Source organism: Ammodytes marinus (genome assembly GCF_949987685.1).
Source record: "Ammodytes marinus genome assembly, chromosome: 14".
NCBI lineage: Eukaryota > Metazoa > Chordata > Actinopteri > Uranoscopiformes > Ammodytidae > Ammodytes > Ammodytes marinus.
Window position 1 is genome coordinate 20,208,368 of NC_137218.1, and position 23,673 is coordinate 20,232,040.

The 23,673-nt window shown below is 41.0% G+C and overlaps 1 protein-coding gene across 1 annotated transcript in view; it reads left to right on the forward strand.

The window, feature by feature from the left end:
• Positions 1-488: 488 nt before the first annotated feature.
• The window catches only part of LOC307261036 (seizure protein 6 homolog), a gene marked incomplete at both ends in the record, with an annotated part of 99,332 nt that continues 76,147 nt past the window's right edge, over positions 489-23,673 (forward strand). The window contains one exon of the mRNA XM_080041473.1: positions 489-573. Coding sequence (XP_079897599.1) covers positions 489-573 — 85 coding nt within the window. The remainder of the gene's footprint in view (positions 574-23,673) is intronic.

Sequence of the window (23,673 nt, forward strand, 5' to 3'; positions counted from 1 at the left end):
TTAAAGATTGACTGTTTTAACTGAAAAGACGTGGAGGCAATTCAAATAGAGAGAACGGCGTAGTTCCCACCAACTACAGTGTAACTTGGAGGAGGGTTGTTCCCTCCGCTGACGCTAGGAGCTGTCCGCGGTGCTGAATCCTCGGCTGCCTGTTCTCTCTCCATGTGCCGACCAAGCTCACACAGTCAGGGATGCGCTTACTGAGCGTCCAAATAAAAAAAGCAAGGGGGACCTCGTTTCAATTGATTGTTCTCGACTCTTCTCTTTACTCTGCCAACAGTAACGGAAAGTGCAACAGCGAGGCGCGCGGGGCTTTGTTTGGGCTTTCGCAGACGTTAGAAATCTCGCTTTGAATCTCTCTCTTTAACAAAAAAAATCATATTCATTTATTTTCCCCCCCTGTAAGCTCTGGAAGTATTCTTTTATTTTTTTTCAACACAAAGACTCGTTCTGTAGCTGCGCTGCGAGCGACCTCGACTTCCGTGAACATGTGCCCGAGACAGGGCTGTCGATCCAGGACCCTCTTCGCGTTGTTGGTTCTCGCTGCCGCCGTGGCTGACATTCATGGACAAGGTAAGGGAAGGGAAGGGAACTTGGGGTATTTTGTGGTACAGTACGTATAGGCTGACTTTATGGGGGGATTGTTCCGTGTACTTCCGTCCGTTAACACTATAGACGAGGGGCAATGACACCATGGTTCCCCACTGTCAGATCTACAAGTGTGCATGTGCAGGTATGACTATGGGCACAGTGGGGGGCTCACAGAATTATTGATTTTCAAATGAACTTTACACCTTGTTGGATAGAATCGGCTCAGTCAAGGTAGAAAGGACAGAGTGGCTGGGTTTAAAAGTTGAATACAAATATCACCCCAGTAATAACTTGCACATATTAAAAACTTCTACTTTTGTTATTGTACAGAGATAATTTAAACATTAAATAAGAAGCAGATGGCTTATACAAGTAGATTGCTTACGAAGTGGCAAAGTCCAAAATTCACACAAAGTTGGGCTTATTAGAATATATTAACACTCAAATACACCATTATATATATATATATATTTTTTTTTTTTTGCTACTGGGTGAAAATGTTCAGCAGCCAGCCAGCCAGTTGCATAAAGGGCTTAACTGTGGATCACAACTTGCAGAACCTATTTAGATTGCTCCGACTGGATGTAAACAACACACACGCACACACACACACACACACACACACACACACACACACACACACACACACACACACACACACACACACACATTGTGAACTAAACCCATGGGGGTAAATTAAACAAAATAAGATATACACAAACGGAACTATATTCTGCATTTCAGTGAGCGGTTTATTTATCTGTTGAAAGCCAGAGTACACACACATTCAGGAAGTGACTTGTTTGGCCGCTGCGGTCTGTGTGACAGACGGTGCTCAGTAATAAGACTCTAATCCTCGGGAATGGCTGAAGATTATTGACCAAGCTGTTTGACGCAGTTGAGTGCCCGTGGAAGGATTCATTGCACAGTGGCCCTTGTCCCAATTATTTCATCTATTATGCGCTGTCTGCCCCTTCTCTTTACCATTCGACCTATGCTTTTCCCCGTTTTTAGATCTGTGTTTTCAACTCATCTGCAAAAGTTTTACCATCACATCCCCCCTCCTCTCCATACGTACATCTCTGCCTTCTCTGACATAGATGTAACCCACCGCGGTCTATACAGTAGTGCATAACGATGGGTTTTCCAGTATGCAGGCTATGAGCAATGACCTGTGAAAAAGGTTGACTAAATATCATGCAATGTGTATAGCCACTGTAGATATTTTCCCCCAAAAATCATAAATTAATGAATATATATTATATATATATTTACATCAGAACGTATTAATCTGTGCAGGATTCAGTGTTGAACATACTGTAAATGATTAGAACTTGCATCCTGTTGACAGTTCCTTTTAAAGAAACACATAGAGAACGTGCATCACGTCAACAAGTACCACACTTATTGTAATGCAGTCCTTAAAGGCCTACTTCACCAGTTTGAATATGAAGGTGTATTGAATTCTGAGATCCTATGCAGTATACATGTGCAAAAAAAAATTAAATCGGTTCATCCTAGCCTGAGAAAAGGCAGAAAGAGTGTTTTTTTAACCCTATATTTCTCTTTCTCGTGACATCACAGAAAGAGAAATATAGGGTTAAAAAAAAACTTACTTTGTAAATATTACTGTGATGTCTTTTACTGTGACATCACAGTAATATTTACAAAGTACGTTTTTTTTAACCCTATATTTCTCTTTCTGTGATGTCACGAGAAAGAGAAATATAGGGTTAAAAAAACTCTTTCTGCCTTTTCTCAGGCTAAGATGAACCAATTTAAAACATTTTTGCACATTTGTACTACATAGGATCTCAGAATTCAATACACCTTCATATTCAAACCGGTGAAGTAGGCCTTTAAGCGTTAGGTACAATCAATGCGCCATATAAAATAAATGCATTATTATTATTATTATTATTACACAGTTCACTGAATGCTCTTCTACATTTCCTTATGATGAAGCCTTTCATAAACGCTGTCTGTTTCACGTTGGAAATGGACACATTTGTGAGGGACACGTGATTACTAAGCAATGCAATACTTGTGAAAATGAATTCAACATTGCCCAGGCATTTTCAGTCATTACATCTCCCAGCCCATTCAAAGGCGAGAGGTGCAATTCTGGACCGGTGCCTGAAACAATATTTTATTCTATCAAACAAATCATCTTCTGATTATAGTGGAGGAGGGGTGCTGCTTCATTACAGAGTGTCTGAGCCCTCCATATGGAAACTGCAAACCCAGTTGTTTGTGGTGTAGCCTTAACGCCGTCAAAATACTTTTATTTTATTATTTATTATTATTTTTTTTCAATGTATAAATGTTTAATTTACTTGTTTCAGTAAGCACACACTCAGCAGTGGAGCACTGTACAGTTCGTGCTTAGATGTATTTGGAAGTGCTTACAGAGAATTGCCCATGCACACACCTGCACGGTGCGCTCGCTGCTCAAAACTCTAGGGACAAGGAGAAAATGCACAAGGCACTATTTTTAGAGCTAAATAAAATTTAACAGCTTCCATTAGTAAAATTCTCCGCTGTTGCTTTGCCAGCAAATGTTACCGCCACAGTCAATTCTCCAAGGTGGGCCATTTTCATTTTTAATCCTCACGGTGGTGGTGACGTTTTGCCATTGTTTGGAAGTTTTGAATGCAGAGACATGCACGCAGAGTGAATGGGATTTGATTTCTAAGAGGTCCTAATCTCTCAATTTGTGGCACAGCCTGTTGTTGTGAACTTGCTTCTGTCTGTTACCTAACAGGGAATACAATCACCGATCCATCCATTTCACTATCATTAGCGCAGGAAACATTTCGGAAAAGGCGGCATTATTTGCCCATCTGCGACTTGCGTGTCATTCTGAAAAGAAAATGTAATTTTCAGTAAAAAATGGAGCTCAATAATTGTGGTTCTAGTGAAAATGAGAAGCAACTGATTGTTCCTCAACTGCTTGTTTGATATTATTTAATATCTAAGTAGCCTTGCCTCTTACACTTTCAATTTGCACATTTAGGGTGCTTCTTTAAAAGGTGACTTGTGCTTATTATAGTGGTTGGTTATGTACAGTATATCTCTATAGTATGTTTCATGTGATTCTATGAATCAAGACTAAATGTTATTTGCTTCTAACTGTTCAAACCTTCCAGTCACATTTTAAATCTAATTGATTAAATAATGTTTACATATTACGGAAGGCATCTATTACAAAGTGTGTTCTTCTGGCCTAAGACATTTTTAACATTGCATATTTCTTTCATACAGAGTAGGGATCAAATAGACAGCAAAACAGGCCAATCACAAAAGGGAATGTAAGCATGCAGAACATATTTACCCAGTGATGAAGTTGAAACATGTAATCATAGGACTATGTGCACTGTTGTTAAAAATAATGCTGCTTTGTAAATTCATTGGCCGTCCCTTTTTAGTTTTTTCTTCTCTTGAGATCATTATTTGGGGGGTTGGACAGAAACACCCATATTTAAGGAGGATCATTGCCATTCTGAGCAGAACCTCTCAGTACTTTATATACACCTTTTAACTGTGAAAACAACAAGAAACATAAAATGGGCAGCCCTTAATAAATTTGTCACCTGCTTTTCACAAGGCACTTTCATTAAGTTTGTCCTCCAGCCTCCAGTTATGTTTATTTGGAAATGGCCTGGCCACCTGGTGACTCAGTAGTTCCGTATGGGGGGTTTGGATGGTTGTCCTTACATTTACATTTCATTTTTGGTTTTCTTTCGCATCCTTAAAGACATACAACTCGAGTGGTTTTGTGACTTTGAAATTACACATAGATAGGTACTGTATGTCTGTTTATCTGTTATATCCCCATACAAATCATATATTGAAACTGGTTTGGTCCTTTCTTTGTTAGAATGACAACTCATCCAGATTAGTGCCATGTGTATGGATAGAGTCTGTTTCGCATCATACATGGGTAAAGAAGAAAGAAATAAGTTTAAATCTTTAACATTTAAAAACAGAGCTCACTTCACAAGTTTTGTGAATTGGTGATAAATGGACACTACCCATGTTGCAACAAGTCTACAGGAATACTTCATTCTGAGTGAGTACGCTCCGGGCCTTTTTAATTATCTCAATGCATATCTCCAAGGGACAGGGTGACAGAACTTCCCATGAACATTAACTTGGATAATGCAACCTGAAGGCAACAGCTTGAACCTGTCACAAGAGCTATCAGTCTCATTTACATTCTAATATAGAACACGTTATCTAATTTTTACTCTTGTGGCTAAAGTCGGATTCTTGATTAGAAATGTTAAAAGAACATCCATTGTGTACACAGTCTCTTATCTAACTGGTCCCTACCAGGAATACATGTGTGGAAAAAAGTCAACCACTTTAAGACCTCATTGCACTGAATCAACACTTACTTTAAAATTTGATTGTATCGCCAGTTTCCAGCACATTCTTTTCCAGGCAGCTAGAAAAATGATTCCATTTTGCTAAAGTATTCAAATGAGTACGTCTCATAAAATCCTGACAGATATTTGATTGCTAATTGTGCATTCAGTCAATGTGGAGCGTTTTTTTTTTTTTTTCTGTTGGCACTGGTGCAACACTTTGACACACAACGTAATGACATTCAGCTAAGCCTATTATCTTTATGTTTACACATTACTTCTCATTGTTAACAATGATCTGGAGAGATCAAGGAGAACAAAGTGTTTTTATGTATCTGAAAGCTCATTAAATGAGTTATGATCCTCCTACTGTTGGACAGAGCTCTCCTTGACGTGCCACTGTTGCTTTTCAAGAAGGCGTGTATGTGAACCCTGCAAGTCTTTGTTGTTCAAAAACACAAATAGTATGTGCTATTAGGCGTGGGTGGACTGACACTATCTGACAAATGTTATTATTATGACATATTGCAATTATGATTGTATGAAAGAGTCATAATGACCTTAAAATAAACAGGACTAAACAAACTAAAACTACTAACATTGTTCGGAGAGGTGCATATTAAAAACCGGTAGTGATTGAGATACTGAACTCAGAGAGAGTGTGGATGTTTCTGTGGGCATGTTTTTGTACTGACACCTGTTACCACACTGGAATGAAACCACTTTAAACGTTTCAAAGAAAGCCTTTCGAATGTACTCATTCAGCTGTGTAGTAGCTTTGACGTGCTAACACAACAGGTTACGACACCAGTTTAGCTTTTCCCCAGCATTCGAGGTGTTCTTGCTCGGGATATGTTCATTATAGTTGCCAGGATCAAAGGAGTATGATTGCATATACAGTATTTAGTGGTAGATTGTCGCTGGAGAAAAATCTGAGCAACTTGTAATTCCAAGGGAGGTAACAGAAATCATTGGACACCTGTTTGTTGGATTGCCAGTGATTAACTTCATCAAGGGCTATTCAGCATCTGTGTGCTGTCATAATTAGTTTAACTTTCCCAAGGCCTGTCAATGGTAAATGAGAGTCATTATGCCTCGAATGCCCCTCTTCAAGGCTTGGCGCCTGCCTGCCTGCCTCAGCCCCTCTCTGTGCCTGTCTCGGTCTCCTTCACTGCCTCCTAGGTGGAGCTCACAGCTTGGCTGAATGCGACTCATTTTCCAACTCTTCATGTGCAAATGCGCTCGCTCTTTCCGTGAGAATGTTCTATGCATTCTAATTTGAGTCACTGCCGCCTCGTATATTTCCTTCCTCAAAAAGTGTAGAGCTTTATTTGTCCAAAGAAGAGAGTCGTTTTGCTAGGATTTTTTTTCTATGTTTTTTTTTTTTAAATTTGATCACTTGTTTTTCTTGGCATGGTTTCTCCAACAGCTGGTGTTATCCTATAGAAAATAGAACGTGTTGTTCCCTTAATTAGGGTGTACTTCATCCAAATCTGCGTGTTAATATTCATATTCAGATGTGGTGAACATAAAGTCATTGGACACATTGGTGAAAAAAGAATCCCCCATTGAGTGTTTTCTGTGTGGTAAAAATGCAGCATCAGTTTTAAAAAAAAATCCGGACAACCTGCCATGCTGTGTGAATAGTGAAACAAGCTATTTTGTTTGACATTTTGCATTTTAGTTTATCTTATTAAGGCAGACATTGAAATACGTGTAGTTGTCGTTTATTTGCCCCAGGGTAATTGAACATTTTGCTGTCCTTGCTTTTGGGAAAAACAAAAAACTAATAATTAAACTTAGTCTTTAATAATGCAGCATGAAAAACATGAATGCAATTTTTCAAATTTCCTAACATACCCTTTGGCATTCTGGTAATCTATGGATAGTACTCTTATTGTTTATGTGTATACACACACACACTACGCTTATAACATATTTGTATAAAATCACATTCAATGAGCAACAGTAAGCAATTTAGTGTGTTGAGGCTGTTTACCATTTGACAAGAGGCACGTCTACTGTGCCATTGACTTGATGTTTTAAGTGGCATTTTAGCTATCACAAAAGCAAAGAAGACACACGCTTATCCATGGTGTGGCAGTGATCACCTCTACTGTAATTTATCCAAGAGAAATAATAATAATTTACCTGGTCTACAACAAGCTAACACAGGAGTGCTACACGTTAGCTTGTTTACTTTGCATATTATGCACAGCTTTGTATCCATCACTGACAAATCGCCACTTTGACTTAACACTTTACAACAGTGGATTGGATAATAATATATTTTTGAAGTGCACCCTTTTGGGACTTTAAGTAAATCCAAGTGAAGAAAGCCTTACAGAACTATTATTACTGGGCGGGCCACTTTAGATGTTGAGAGACATTGTGGGAGCCACACGTTTTTTCCACTGCTGCAAGTCTTTTCTAATGAGCATCTTGTGCGGATTTAGCTTGATGTAGACTTAACTTGAATTCAAGTTGTGAGCCAGAACCGCTGTTGTTGTTGCTTCAGGCTTGGTAAAGTTGATGCAGCTTTGGAAATGAAGTTGGTGAGATCAACGAGGGAGGACATGACTGAAGGACGCACAACTCCCGATGCTGTCGCTGAGGGAGAATAAGCTTCACTAGACAGCCCCTAATCCCATCCTAAATTAGAAATACACTTACAACAATATACCATTATATGCTTGCCAGTTAGCTTAGCATCTAGTTTTAAGCATGACGTGATGTGATTTCTAAGAATCTCTCCAGTTCCATTTTGAGGAACCACTTGGGAATTACTTATAATAACCTAGGGGGCTATTGGTTAGTTTTATGAATATGCTTTACAAAATATCACGCACAGTATCTCAATAGAGAGAGAGAGAGAAATAAACTGTCTTCTTTTTTTTAAGATAGCATTTTCCTTCCTGGCTGCTGAATCACCTTGGCAGTTTGGATGGACCTGAAATGGGTTTAGATAATTATCTGAGAGGTTTTCTCCAACAGCCCTGTGTTTTTTCACAATCATCTCCTCAGTGATTCAAAGTAACAGGTTTTCAATGAAATTGTCATCATGCGTCTTCAGCAAATGGGAAGACATTTCCTCCGGATCGGAAGCGGGCACCTGAAACCCACTTATAGAATCCACCTCTGAAAGCAGAGGACTGGGGCAGGGCTTCCGGCTGGGAGGGCAATAGACTCAGGAAATGCACCTCACCAAATTCAAATCGGGGTGGTGGGAGGGGCGGGGGAGGGGCTGCTTACACATTACAATTTATTCCAAGAAGCCCTGTAGCAAAAACCCTAAATGAAGCCATGTCTGCCACTTTGTCAAGGCAGTGCTGGTTTACTTCTACGTGCTTTGCCTTTGGCCTTGCGCCTTATCGATTTGAAAAAAAAAGAAAGAAAAAAGAGAGTTGGCATTGGTTTGCCTTCCCCCAGGCCCGGCCTCCGTTCCGCACCTTTCTTGCTGTGGCAGTCCGTGTGCACACCTCCCTAATCAGGACTGGCGTGTTTTGGAGGCTGCAGTGGGGATGGCTCTCTGAAACGATTAGGCCCGGGGACAGCTCCAGCTCTCTTCCCCTCTTCTCCATGCCACATCCCATCTAGAAAGCATTTCATCTGTGGCAGTGGAAAAAGGCTTATGTGGGGTTGGAGAGTGCTGTGTTGAAAAGCAGCAGGTAATAGGCTGTGTAATGTGTTTGGTGGTGGGGGGGGGGGGTGTAGTTTTTTAGTATTCACAGTTAGCGCTGACCTCTGGCAGGCTGAGCCACCCCCACGGTAATTTCCTCTGAAAAGATGTAATTGAATTCATCAGGATGAGTAAACATATTATAAGTAGCAGGAGAAAGATAACAATGTTGTGGGATAGATCAAGCAAGGGGATAGTAGCTCAACCAGTAATTGAAAATGGTCAAAGACGAAACACAAGCTAATAAAAGTGTGTAGGAGGGATCGGGAAAGTCATTGCTGTTTAATGTATGGGTTGCAGCTTGTCTGCTTTTCACTCCACTGGGGCCTTTCATATCTGCTTGGATTTTTATTTCTAGAGAGATTCCAAAGCTTGGTCCTATATGACCAGCTGATCTTCACATCACTGAAAACTTCTGCCAGTGGAAAAAAATAACATCCTACTGAACTGAGTTTGAATAACTATAAGCTAAAATGACACCAAAGTTTCAAAGGCATATACATCCCACTTCTAAGTGTGTCTGTATATACTGCTGACATCTTCGGTCCAGACAACAGAGCTGAGGGCTGTGTTCATTGAAGGGAGATGTACTGAAAATCAAATGATGTCCCAGAAGACCTTGTGTATAAATTAGAGGTTTTCTAACATCGACGTCCATCTTCAAAAAATATCGAACCTTGTCAGTCCTACCAACTGGCGGGTGGTCAGGCAATTTCACTGTCAGTTATGAGGCTATAGTCCGCTCGCTGCCTGCTCTTCTCTCCCGGTGATGGAGAGCCTGCTCATTGTGGCCGTTCCCATCTGTCAAAGCAGTGAGCAGCCCTTAAAAAAATAAATAAAAATAAAATACTGGCCCCCTAAAGAATGGATTACTTAGCAGGGAACAGCTGGAGCTCCGGTAGACCATGTTATTGATTGCCGGAACTATAGCTCTCTTGTAGTGGTAAAAGCTGGTCCGTGCATTCTCTGACATTTTCTTTAAGGCACTGCGTGAAATAGATGGTGGCGTGACGTTTTAGTAGCTTCCAGTTTAATGGAGGAAACGCTGTTAACACCAAACGATACCCTTTGACTGGGCATAATGTGGACTCCTCGCTCAATATCTTTGTGTCCCTTCTCTTTTTATGTTCCATCTTGTTCATGAAGAAGGACTGACATCTGAAGTAGCTCAAAGACCATGGATAACTATTCAATTAGAAACAGATATCCCCGATTGTCAGGGGCTGAATCGTAATGACCTTGGTGTTCCCTTACTTTTCCACTATAGTGTCACCATGACTTTCACATTGTGTGGTTTTCAGTGAGATGTCTTGAGAACTTTTGGATTGATTACCATTAAAAGTGGTACAGACATCCCCATGAGGCCAAACTTAAAATGAATGACTTACAGAATCAATATCAACCTCAGATGTACTCTCCAAGCATTCTGATAATGGGAGTTTCGCTTTATTAAAAAAAGGTCTGGCAGACATATTGATGCTAATCTCTTTAACTGCTTAAGGTGTTTTTCTTATCTGTCGCTTTTGTTTAGATGTAAGGGCCACTATGATGGCCTGGAAACAGATGTCAGATGCAGTCTATATTTAGTGACCTGTGTGTGTGTGTGTGTGTGTGTGTGTGTGTGTGTGTGTGTGTGTGAGTTTTTTTTATTTTTTGCAATTATGGACCTTCTGGTTGTTAATGGATGCAAAATGCTGACGTATATTGGCCCAGATATCCAAGGTCATATTATATATTTAAATTAGATAGATTAAATAATTTAATGAATGGATAATTTCTCATGCATTGCAATTTACTGATAATCTTGAATCAGTCCAACAGACAATTTATAACCTTGGCTCCAATCTCAACCCCCTTCTTTAGTCTTGTAGTTTATTAAACTGTTTTGTCATCGCCTCTGAAAACATATAGGCAAATACAATATAATAAAATTGCTTAGTTACCTTCTCATTACAAAACCCTGAAATCATTTCCTAAGGCAGCTCGGGGTTGGAGCATGTATTCAGTCCATAAAGCCTGGCTCTGTGGCTGCTTCCAAGGATTAAATCTGAATTATAAAAGGTAAACATAGAAAATGGATTTCTGACAGCAGGGGCTGATCCTTGCCAAATAGCGGACAAGGCCGTTTATACAGTATTTGCTCGGTTCATGAAGGAAATCGCTGGAAATAGGCCAAATGAATTATATTCCTCCCACAATGCCAAACCACTGTGGTTCACTTGAGGATCCATTGTTTGAGTCATTGTTTGAGTGTCAAGATCATTTTGTGCTGGAAAATCATACATTTTGGGTAAATGTACAGTTATGCAAATGAGATCAAACCAGCAAACCCCATCCTCTTATGATTGTGATCATGATATATGATAAAGTTATTATTGCAGTAGGATTATGTGTATTTTAGCCTAATCTTACCATGGATTGTGGAATTTCTTTCACCACACATGCAGCACATCAAGAGCACTTTACCTGCTTAAAGGACAAGATGTTCTACTAGTAAGAAGAGATAATTTAAAGGCCTGTTTCTTTTTTTTAACCAATTTTATATATATATATATATTTATCCCATGTGTGGCATGCAAACAGTATTTACATCTATACATATACAACATATGCACATAAACCTCCACAATATATATCAATAGATGTCCGTACATACACGAAGAGCCATATACACAACTAACATCCTAGGACTCACCCAGTCATATGTAGAAAAATAGATAATTATAAATAAAAATAAATTCAATTAGGTCTCCACAAAAATGTCTAGAATGTAGAATTAACAGATTCAATTTATTTATTTTTGTGTGGCTAAAGGCCTATTTTCAGCCAGTTATTACAAAACCTGTAGCATCAAATCATAAACAAACCTTCCTAGTAGAAACACATGTTAATGTCAGAGCTGGAATATGGCTGTAGTCCTTGGGTTTTCAGAGTCTGTCACTGTCCTCCCCCCTACCCCAGACAATATAGTCTCGTCTGATTATTGCCATAACAGGATTACCATAGTACTGCTGTGCCTATACGTAGATGGCTCAGCTCCTCAGGGACGTAATCTTTACGTGATAGAATGCTAACCAACCTTTTGGCTGCTCTTGTGGAGCTGAGTGGTATATTTGAATAAGAGATGATGGAAGGTGTCTGTGTACCACTGGGAAATCTGCAGTTAATTTAGGGTCAAATGTTGACTGTGTAGAAGAGTTGGATGCATTCAGTATGTGAACTCGGTGAACCAGTTTTTTTAAATTGTTTATCACATTCCCCTTCATACATGATTGAGTTAAAATGATGTAAGTATATGTAGGAGGAGGGCTGGAGGGTGAAATTGCCTGGCTGGTCTGTGGAATCACAACTGTATCTTGCATCACTCGAATTTATGAACAAGTAAGTACGAAAACTTAAAATCATCTCCACACAAATGAAAAACCACATTTTTGACCCACAATTTGCTGAACACTTGATGTGACTGTGACTTTACTGTACTTCAGTAATTGCAAAAAAATTAAAAAAAGGCACAAAAGGTAACAAACAGGTAGGCAGACACATAGACAACTATAAAAAGTAATCAGTTTCCTCAAAGCGTTTCTTAAGATATCGGGTTCATAAGGCATGAGGTCACAGTGACCTTGACCTTTGACATCCAAAATCTAATCAGTTCATCCTGGAATTGGAGTGTGAATTTGTGCAATGTTTGAAGAAATTCCTTGATGCGTTCATGAGATATTGCGTTCACAAGAATGGCCCTGACAGAGGTGCACAATTACTTTACCATGCTGTGCTGCCTTGAAATGCACCTGTTTCAAAGATGACTTTCTGTCCATCACTTCACTCCAGGTCTATGCCATTACTATTGTAAATATAGTAACTATTACTGGATTAAAGAGAACTAAAGCTTCCCTAGATGTATACTTTTTAGCAGGTTGAGAAATAAGCTGGCCTCCTGTTTTTGTTTGTTTTTCTATTCGTTTTTCTTCTACTATCAACATGAGTAGCATCATGAATGCATCTTCTGCTTTCTTGGTGGAGCCTGCAGTTGGCCAGAATAAATCCCCCTAGATGTTTATCAGCAAGCAGCCTTGGGAAAAGGAGAAAACATATTGGGCATTTTGTGAGCGAGTATCCGTGCTGCTATACCAACCACTCTCGCCCGTCTTGAGATTTTCTTTCGTTTCTATTGCCGTTTTGTGCGTGAGATGCTCTGCTTCACCCATTGATTTCCATCAGGACAAAGTGAGTGGAACTGAATTTGCAACACGTGAGGACAGCTGTTGAAAGGCATGCCTTAGATTCTCCAGTATTGCTTTTATTATCTCAGCGCAGGGAATAACGCTGATGTTTTTTGGCATCAGCTGTTCCCCAAAATGTATTTTTTTCACTTTTCAACGCACTGAATTCAAAAGTAAGGCTGGGGATCATGTACACAGTGTAGCATAAAACGTTGCAGATTACATATCAGACAGACAGAAGTCGAAGACATCTTCAACGGGATCACAGCTGTGCGAGAGTATGTCCTGCCTTTTCACGGCAAGGATCGTGCACCGGCTCGAACTAAGGCAGTGGGTTATAAACAATTTGTTGAGGAAGGTGCAAAAGTGGGAGCAGCATGTTCCACAGACAGGGAGAGAAATGATAGAAAAGTAGCGGGGAATCTTCTCCCTGTCTATTTATGTTAGGGAAAATATTAGATACACTGTTTGGGCAATGCTTTTTATATCTAGAGTGCTTTAAGAAAACCATGAGAGCATACAATATTCAACAGGGCAAAAAAAAAAAAATAAATAAATAAAAAGTATAATATGCATCTGTGTTTTCTCTAGGAGATCCCGGGCAGACAGGTGTCAGTGTTATTTCATGCCCAGGTGTACACAATAAGGTGGACAGTCGGTTAATAGCCTGTCAATGTCAGTGACCGCTCCCTGCTTGAAGGTGACATGTTTGTGTTGGGCTGAACTTATTGCATGTCCCTGTCAGAGGCAGTTCCTTCCAGGCAAGTAAACAAATCTAGACAAGGTTTCAGCAAAGATGGGGGGGGGGGGGGGGGAAATCTCATCACAATAGTGCACCACTTGGCTCCAGTGCAATTACCTTCTGTAAATTAAGCTTGGTCTGTCCCCGTGTGTGTGTGTGTGTGTGTGTGTGTCTCGCTCAGCCTTCTGTGCTGGCTGTTCGCACATACACTCTTGTCAACAAAGCAGCACGGGCCCTCTATTTTGGAAGGTGCGAGGCTGTTTACCTTTGCTGCTGTGTGGATTGATGAGGTGGCGGAGGCGGAGGCATGATGTGAATAGTTGGGGAGTATTACTGTTAGGAGAGAGGTGTTTCCCCCCTCGGAGGCGGCTAACCGAGTTTGACAAAGCTGTTTCCGCTGAGAGGCTGTGGGGGTCTCTGTGTGTGTGGATGAGCATTTGAGGTATTGATGGAAAGGCAATGCACACAGAGAAGGGGAAAAGGAAGCTACTGGTGGTAACATAGTTTAAAAAGTGGGAGTCGGTGCAGACAGAGGGTGTTAAATGTTTCAGTTGCAGGGAAAAATAATTGAAGAAAATGGTCTGATTTCCAGCGGGCTTTGTCGGATTTTTGATTTAGGGTCCATGTCTGCATTTTTTTCTTATCTTTCATTTTGTCTCAGTCAGAATTGTAATTTAAGTCAAGATAATTAGGGATTTCTTTCATACATTTATATGAGAATTTCCTTTGTAAACATGTTCTGATAATACCAAATTGAATGATCTTCCACTCCGTATTAAACCCCTAAATTTCAGCCAAGAGAGAAAAGAAAACACACAAGTTCGATTAAAAACTGAAGAAGATTGCTCCATTCTTCACAGCCGAACCCTGTTTTTATACGGACACAATGATTTGTACTTCTGTCCTTGGGCCGAAATGGATTCTCTTTGAATCTCTCTTTTCTCTTGTTAGATTGTTGATCAATTCTGCTCTTGGTGTTAGGGGGATTGCGTATCTAGATGGCATATAGCCATCCCTATGGCTTTTATAGGGGACTAACCGCTATGTGATTTCCACACAGCTCCAACTGCCAAGCAAATTGGATTAAACGTCTGCTGTGATTTTGGAGTCATTTTATTCTGCAGCCTTCCCTTTCATTGTCTGTGTGCACTCTGTTTCTCAGTATATCCCTTCCTATTTGTGAAGGTCCCTTCCCCCCAATTTTGAAAATTTTTAAGCCTGACAGAGTTAACTATGGACTTTCTCTACATTTACTGCACTCAGCTATACATTAAGGCAGAGATAAGGAGGACAGTTTCAAGCCAACTGGATTTGTCACCCTATAATCCAGTAGGATTTGAGAGCTCGTGTTTAATTTCCCAGCACCATGGCAAAAAGTTCAAAGAGATTCTAAAGGTTTGCAAATGTTTTTTCCCCACTCAAAGTTATTGTTTCAATGTGAGGGTCAAAGAGTCCTTTGTATTAAGTTCATGTTTGGCAGTTTACCCTGATAGTTATTTAGTAATATAGATTGACACAAACACTTTCCCTGTCCAATTTACTATATGACAAAGCAAGAACAACTGTGTTCTTTATACACTTTTTCTTTTTTTCCAATATTTATTTTTATTTTGTAGGGGAATAACATAGGCTATAGGGCATATCAGAAACAAACGTTTGCATGAAGCTGAAGACGCAAAGCATCTAGCCCTCTATTGTATTTGACTACCATACATTATCTTAAAATGATGATAGTAATATTACTGTACACTCCCAAAAATCTAGAAAACAAAAACAAACTTACTATCTTTAGTGACATTTATTTTTTCCCTCTTATTTTCAATTTCAGAAATACACTGAGATCAAAACAACCCTTTGTCATTCTTTGTTTTGGACCTTTTTAAAAACAAAAATGATGGAGACACAAGCTGACAGAAGAAGCACAAAGATGTCCTTTTCAACCTTTTCATCGAATCATGAATGGAAGCTCAGAATAGATGGGTTTTAATAGATCCTCTGGGAAAAATGTCTTGTTGTTTCCATGGTAATGTGAGTGAGGACGGTTCGCTTGCAGAGAGTAATCCCACAAAGAAACTTTATTTGAAATAGGGTGGCAATGGTTGGAGCGGTATGGGTAAAGCCTCCAACGTCCAATTCAGACATGTCATCAAGGCTGGACCATAGAGTGGAATAATACCAATCATAACTAAAAATAAATCTGGAATGATCGTTGGCATGGATGCATGAGGGACTACAATAGAAAAAGGGTCTATGCACGAACATACAGTCACACTGACAGACAGCCCTGCCATTACTCAAATAGATCTGGAAAGGCACTTCAGTGTGTTTGCTCTTTGTGCCGGGGCCGTCGGAGGATTTGGTGAGCTTGAAGACTAACCGCCCTTTGATCTGAAAGCTGAGAATCAGGATAGATAGATAGATAGATCAAAGCCCGCGCCTTCTCCCCGAGATGCTTCTGTTGGTCCCTGGAACATTGAGCGTAGGAAGGGAAAATAAAGGAGGTGGAGAGAGGGCAAACTTTGTGTGTGTGGGTGTGTGCTCAGTGTGTGTCTGCTCAGTGTGTGTAATTAGGGCGTGTACTTCATTTCTGGTAAATGAGTAGGGTACGAGATGGATTGGCCAAGAACATCCGCATTAAAAATAAACCCTTATGTCAGGGCCAAACATTCCCCCATTGTTACACAAGCAGCACAGCCACCGTCAGACATACAGTGTGACAAGATAGGGCCTGCAACGTGATGTGTTGAAGTGCGAACGGGAAAACGTAGTGTTATCAAAAGTAAGTGGAGTTTGCAGTGTTACCTGGGTCATGTTATTGTGGAAGTTAAACAAGCTTTAGGTCGAGTCAGCGATTCTGGAGAGTGATTGTGGTCAAAATCACTTTTTGTCAAAATCAGTGAATATCTCCTCACGATCCGCTACCTGTCCGTACAGTGTGTGCACTGAAAAAATTTCTGGTGTTGATAGACAGCCTAGGCTCTGTAAACGGGTAAGTAAAAAAAAGGTATGTAAACAAAAGGGGCCAACCGTAGCTATCAAAATCCTGTTTTCAGAGCCTAGTCTGTGTATTAGCAATGAATTAGAATCGCCTACAATGTGATGGTATGTCTAGCTGTATCATATCAGCTTAACCGATAAAAATGTTGCAGTGCATTTTTGCTAAAACCTCAACTTTTTTTGGTAGGGTAAATAATAAATTGGTTGGCCCAGGATTAAGATTATATTCTATGTAAGCATTCGGACCCCTGACTGATTCTCTCTGCAGTCTTCTGTGTTCAGTTCATGATTAAGCAGGAAGCTGTCCTTCTGGCCTTTTATTCCAAACACTTCCTGCGAGAGAAGCTTCTTAAATTAATTATGTTTGCCTAATGAATAATTAAGCCAGGGGAAAGATAATTTGGTGTTAACGCAGCGAGCCAGACCATTGTGCAAGAACCGGGGTGCTCCGTGTGTGTGTGTGTGTGTGTGTGTGTGTGTGTGTGTGTGTGTGTGTGTGTGTGTGTGTGTGTGTGTGTGTGTGTGTGTGTGTGTGCCTGCCTGGCTGATTTCACATTGGAAACAATTTGCCTCCTGTTCCAATTTTTTATTTTTTTTTTATTTTCACCATGACCAAAAAAAACATCACTGTTGATTATGTCTTGACACGTGTCAATACCGCACGCCGGCTTGTTAACTGTACCGGTGGGGGGCAGGTTGCTTATATGAGGCTCCATTGTTGTGGGTTTTTGAATTGTGGAGCGCTGCCGGTATATATTGATTCACAGTTTGAATGAAAGCAGACAACGAACGCTTTTGTGTCGGCTCGTATTGTCACAGAAGTTGGAATGGAAGTTGGAAGCGAAGCCCTAATGACGGGAGACGTAAACAGACGTTAATAGCTTCTTATCTGTGGAGGTGAGAGACACGGTGGAGAGAGATTAAGCCATGAGGGAAGACCTTTAATTATACAAGTCAAGCTAATTGTTACAGAGAAATAATACATGAGAGCCCACTGGTGCAGAGTCTATCACGCAATCCTAACACTGAGGTTTTGTCAGGTTAACTATCTCTCAAGACCTAGGTTCTGTAAACCGTTACACAATGCTATTTAAATACCTTCATTGGAGAAAAGTCAAGTTCTTTCCTTTCTTAAACTGTTCCCATTATACGGTTTTAAAGCCAATGAGGGGCCTTCACATTGTCTCTCAGTTTCAAAAAGTAACCTGAAAGAGGTTACTTTTTATTATTATTTTCTGAAGGATACAGGTTAGAAGCGGGGGGAGGGGGGGGGGGGGGGTGAGGGCACTTGAATTGAAATGTGTCCGCTTGTTCTCGCTAATACACACACACCAAGCTTACATACATTGTAACCGGGCAAACACCACTGACAGTTTCAATTTTGTTGCTCCCAGTGATTTATAGGCTATAAGAGTGACTCACAGTGAGAGAGCGAGCGAGAAAGACGGACTGACACACACACACACACACACACACACACACACACACACACACACACACACACACACACACACACACACACACACACACACACACACACACACACACACACACACACACACACACACACACACCCTCTTTCTATCTCCTTGTCTCTTCCTCTCTCCCCCTCTTTTTGTCCCCCTCCCTGGTTATAAGGACTTGCCAAGAAATCATTGGCTCAACTGAGAAAGGGCAAATCCTCTTCAGCCAATTTAAATTCTCCAGAGCGCATGGCGTCGACTATTCCAAACTAATTAATAGACATGTCATGAATAAAAACACTTTGATTATGAAAAGAGGTTGCCCTGTGCCTCCTTTTAGGCTTGTCATTAGTATGAGGACACATGTGGCGAATAGCTGGAGTGTCGGCACCGGCAAGCCCCATAGACAGCCGCAGATGCCCTCTCTTGATTAAATTTCTTTCGCGCTGCCATGTTTTATTCAGGGCTGACTGCGCCGCGGACCCAATGCCAAAGTCTCTAAATTAGCCATACCTGAAGGAACAGCAGAGCCAGGGCCAGCAGGAGCAAGGCCTCTTCAAAGGGCAGGACACAAAGACATGCGACCCTGGAGCCCTCCCTCCAATACAAGTGCACTCCATCACACATTACGCACCTGCACCCCTCTGTCAAAGAAGTGACATACAGCGCACATCTTCCCCAATCGCACAGCAACACCACTATAACATGACCACACAAGCTCAGTTTTATTTATGTAGTGGCCTTGCACTGTGAGGCTGCAGCTGCAAATTGAGTGGTACTCCAAGGTTTGACATGGGGCATCAAATCTTCTTTTGATAGAATAGTAGACCAGCAAGTTCTTATTATCGAAGAGAATCTTTAAAAATTAAATGAAAATAAATGCTTTCAGAAAATGTAACTAACCATTCATATCTTGTAATTGAGTAGCAGTATTATGAATATAGCAATATATACAGCGGTTTCCTTAGAGGAGAGTTTCACATCACACATGACTATTCTACAGTCCAAGAAAAGATGACATGCACGCTGTAGCAGTTAAATTGGCTGCTTTATCGACCGCGCTGTACTAACTCAACATCTCAGTAAAAACGGACATGGTCTCCTAGCAGTTATAGATGTCTCCATGGAGCCCTATGTTACTGTGCAGAGAGGTTCTGGTATACGTCGATATGTTGGTACTCAAGCCCAGGCTGACTTGTCCCAAAGGGGGAGCTGGACCCCCTGCAGGAGCCATCTGTATCCCAGACAAGGCTATCCATCATCCTCACCACGGAGCTCAATTTAGGGCTTCTTCTGCAGACAGCTCCAGGCAGCCAGTGAACAGCTTTTACATGTACGTGTTGGTAATGAGAGCCCCTTGTAAAACTCCTGCCTTAGTTGCTCTCAGAGCCAGCGGCAGCTTTTAAGGGGCTGAAGGGAATCAATGAGTCAGTCCCTTAAAGCTCATCCCACTCCCGTCCTCAAGAGGGTGGTTCCAAATGTTGGGTATTCTCGTCCTTAAACGTCTCATTATGGAGACAGTGAGACCAAATTAAGAGAAGAAAAAGTGATAGTTTGCACAGTAACACGCAGCTGTGGCGTCTACATCAGGGATTCTCAAATAGGGGGACCAGTGGATAGGGATACATTCCACTGTTCCCTAATGCAGTAGATTCAGTATAGGTGTTGGTTATCTATTTTATCGCTATTCATTTTACCTTCTCTTTACCTTGCTGTCCTTCACAGACCTCTGTTTTATGTTGTATTGTGTGTTTGGCATGTTATATTTTGGATGTTGTTTGTGTGATTGTGGATGGGGTAAACTGCAAAGGAATAGGCTCTGTGCACAAGTCTAGAGCGAACTTCCGGTATCGCCTGGTGTGGGCATACTAGTTTCCGGTGGCTCAGTTACCACGGTAACCATAAACTAATATATGAGTATTTCATTGGAAAAGGGGGATTAAATGTAGCCTATGAGATTGTTTAAACAACAATGAAGTGCCGGTGGGTTGAATTGACACTTTTGTGAAATACTTTGCTTAGTTTAGAGTAGATATAATACCGGTTTGAGCTTCCACTGCAGTGGATACATTGGATTAAAAGGATTGAGGTTTCGGACAACACATACAAAGTAAAGGTATGCAGCCGACATTTTGAGGACCATCTAATCATCAGTACTGATAAGAGTAGACGGGTACTAGTTACAAGCTACGTCCTTTCGTTGTTTGAGTGGAATAACTATGTTGTTATCAAAGATAAGGGCCTGTGTTTGGGAGCGCAGAACACGAGCATCAAGCCCAGAACCTGGCTCGGACCCCGGCCTAGAGGATCTTGAGCACGACGTTGTATAAATACTTGAATAGTTAAAAAAAAAACTCACAACAAGCTCCGACAAACAGCTGCTATGTACACACAAGCACACTTTCATCATCACAGCCCTTCTCGAGATCAATAGAATTGTCTAATCTGATATATTCTAACATACTTATCTCACAAAATATATCTTTAATACAGGGAACCTTTTTTTCTTTCTATCAAAAAGTGATAAGGTATCCAGGAAACTGGGAAGATTCAGAGAAGTCTGCTTCAAGCTGTGTTTGTATGTTTTTTTTTTCTCCTTTGGCCTTGAGTGCAACATGGAACAACATTGGTCTTACACCATTCATGCTCTTGACTGTCCTGATCATAGTGCAACTATCCTCAATGCACCCTTAATCACATGTATGGCACTAATGGTTGTTGCCCTGGATTTCCCAGAATGTTTTCATTTTATTGTACTAGGAATGTCGACTTATAGCTCCCATCCAAATGTACATCCTTCGTGCAATAGTTGTATTTTCACCACTTGCTCGAGGTCTTGCCTGCTGCAACCACGGGAAAGTGCTTCTAATTAATTTCCTCTACCCAGACTTTGCCAGGCAACCTCTAGTAACAATCCAGTTCCTTTTACCTAAGGCTATCACTGCCTCATCGCTAGGAAACAAATACATTACCGTCAAACAAACCCAAGTTCCGGAGACAAGGAACCTCCAAAAGCCCTGTAGCATTGAGAAACTCCATGCTGGGGTTGAGCTTTTTATTATCGTCACAGTTGTATGTGATGTAGAAGCACTGATAATATGTTTATCCTAATAGCTGTCTGAACCATTTTCTTCGCTATATCCATAGTGGAAAGTCTGTATTGTATTAGGGCCTACTCTCAAATCGTCTGGATTCAAAGTCTTTCAGAAATGCATTCATCTGTCCAGAAGGTTGAGTAAGTAGTATCCATTTTGTGTCAGTTGATTCAATCTAGCCTGTAGCTGACGGCTGCATGCTGACGGTGCTCTCAGAGGCCACAGAGGGGCTTTGGTAAAGAGAAGATAGAAGTAGGATCCACTTGGCAGGGGGGAGGGGGGGAGGGCTGAAATGTCACAGCCCGATGCATCGGCCAGATGAGGCTGTGTTACACACCATCTTGGACGGCTCAAGACACCGTAGTCGCAGCTTATCATATGTAAGCTGGGAGGAAGGAGGCCAGTGGGCATGTTCCCACATTTTGTGTCACTGTATTGAGTCCACATCTCTTACATTACCAATCTCATTCTTCATGCCGGTGTGCCTGAGACCTCACACAGTTTTCTTAATAATCGCATATAGGCTGGTAGGGTGACACATCGACTAAATCCTTTATCCTACAGGTTCCCAAGTCCACATGAGCCATATACTGTGATGTTTTTCTGAGACACATACAGAAAGTGTGAGCAGTAAACAACTAGCTGCAGGCATATCCAGACTAGCCTAATACCCTAATCATTTTTTTCTATGCCCAAGATCAGTCCATCCATGTTGCACATTATTGCAACCACATGTGAGCTACCACCAAAGGGAATTTACTGTGTGCAAGATTGGGGGAATGGGTTGAGCTTGGTATACCTTCAAAAAATTGTTAACCCATCTATGTGAATAGCATTGGCTTACTTTGCAATAATTCTTCAGTTTATCTTACACGATAACACCGGGATAGTGAGGGACTGGGAAAATATTAACCTCTCTGCCTTTATTCCCTGCAAAACATGATTATACCTGTATCACTGCTGCAAGGAAAATTGGAACAGTTATCTGGAAATAAGTGCACACCACTGTATTTTTTGGAAGGCCCTTAGATTGCAAATGGTTAAATTGAGCAGCCTGGTGTGACACATAGGATGCAATGCATAACATTACTTTGTCTTCATCTGTATGTCTAATACATTTCAGTTTTGCTGCAGTTCTATCAGATTCCTATCCCACTTTGTTTAGATCCCAGGATTTGTGAGTTTATGTTTGATTCTATTCTTAGGCAGACAAGCTTCAGGAGGGCCCCTTGCTTTTTATTTTGATCAACAAAAAAATATACCCTGATTTTTCCAGTAACGATCCCCATACTTCCCATCTGCAAGAGTGGTAAGTAAACTAAACAGATGAACAGATAGACATAATAGTACAAATTACATGGATGCTTTTAATGTATATATGGAAAGCTATACATAATATCATTAATCATACCTCGATAGGTCAGCTTATGCCTACCAGATTTCCTTTGAAGAAAAGTAAATAGCTTTATCAATTCTGCAGCATATGCTTTACCAACCCATGGAATCGCTCGAGTCTCGCTGTCTTTTTTTCCTCATAGGAACTTTGCGAAAGGGAATGTCAATCCAAAGTCATCAAGCGTCCTCTTTGATGAATATGTTTTTTTCTCTCAGACTGTATCTGACAAAAATCCCTACATCAGCTGAAATAAATCATCCGGAAACAATATATTTTGCACTGAATACTTACACAACATGTTTGCCCTCACACTTAAACCTTGTGGGTGTACTGTATGTGTGTTTTTGCTCAGAGTATGGCTGAGCCTGAGAGTGTGTCTCTTGTTCATGCCGCTTGGTGTGTGTATGTGTGTGTGTGTGTGTGTGTGCTTGCGCGCGTGTGTGTGCTTTCGTGTGTGTGCGCGTGCGTGTGTGTGTGGGCACTTGAGCATGTGGCCGAAGGACTGTCACTAATAACAAGAAATTAAATCTCCGCGGATAAACATATGGAGATTGCGGGCTGTGAAATTGACTTCAGGCTGTGAAATGAAAGGCAAAACCCAGTGAGGTGATAGCGTGGGTTGTTTGTGGGTGGGGTATACATGCTGTGTGTGCTGTACACGCCTGGTATACTGCAATTCAATTAGTGCTTCCTCCATCATCTCCTTCTTCTTCACCAAGCCTGATGTGGTGTGACTTTTTGGGATCCGGGCGGCTAGACACACCGGGCTCAATCTAGGAGGAGAGATGTTTGATTTATTTCTTCATTAGGGGTCTCTCTCTGCCGTTCCCAGACCCTCTCATCAATCCCTGTTCACACTCAACAAGCACAATCAACCAACGTTCCGATTCAGGAGCCAATGTGAAATAACAGAAAAAATGTATACATGCATCCTAACCACCATTGGTAAGACCGCCCCCCCTTGCCAAAATGTTCAACCAACCCCGTAGCCTGGTGGTAAACCCATGCCAAAGTGGATTAAATATTAAATAGTTTGACGTGTATGTGTGTGTTGTAGGAAGGAGAGCAGGCTGGTGAAATGCCAGGAGGATTAAATTGGATAGTGCGGTGGTTGCAG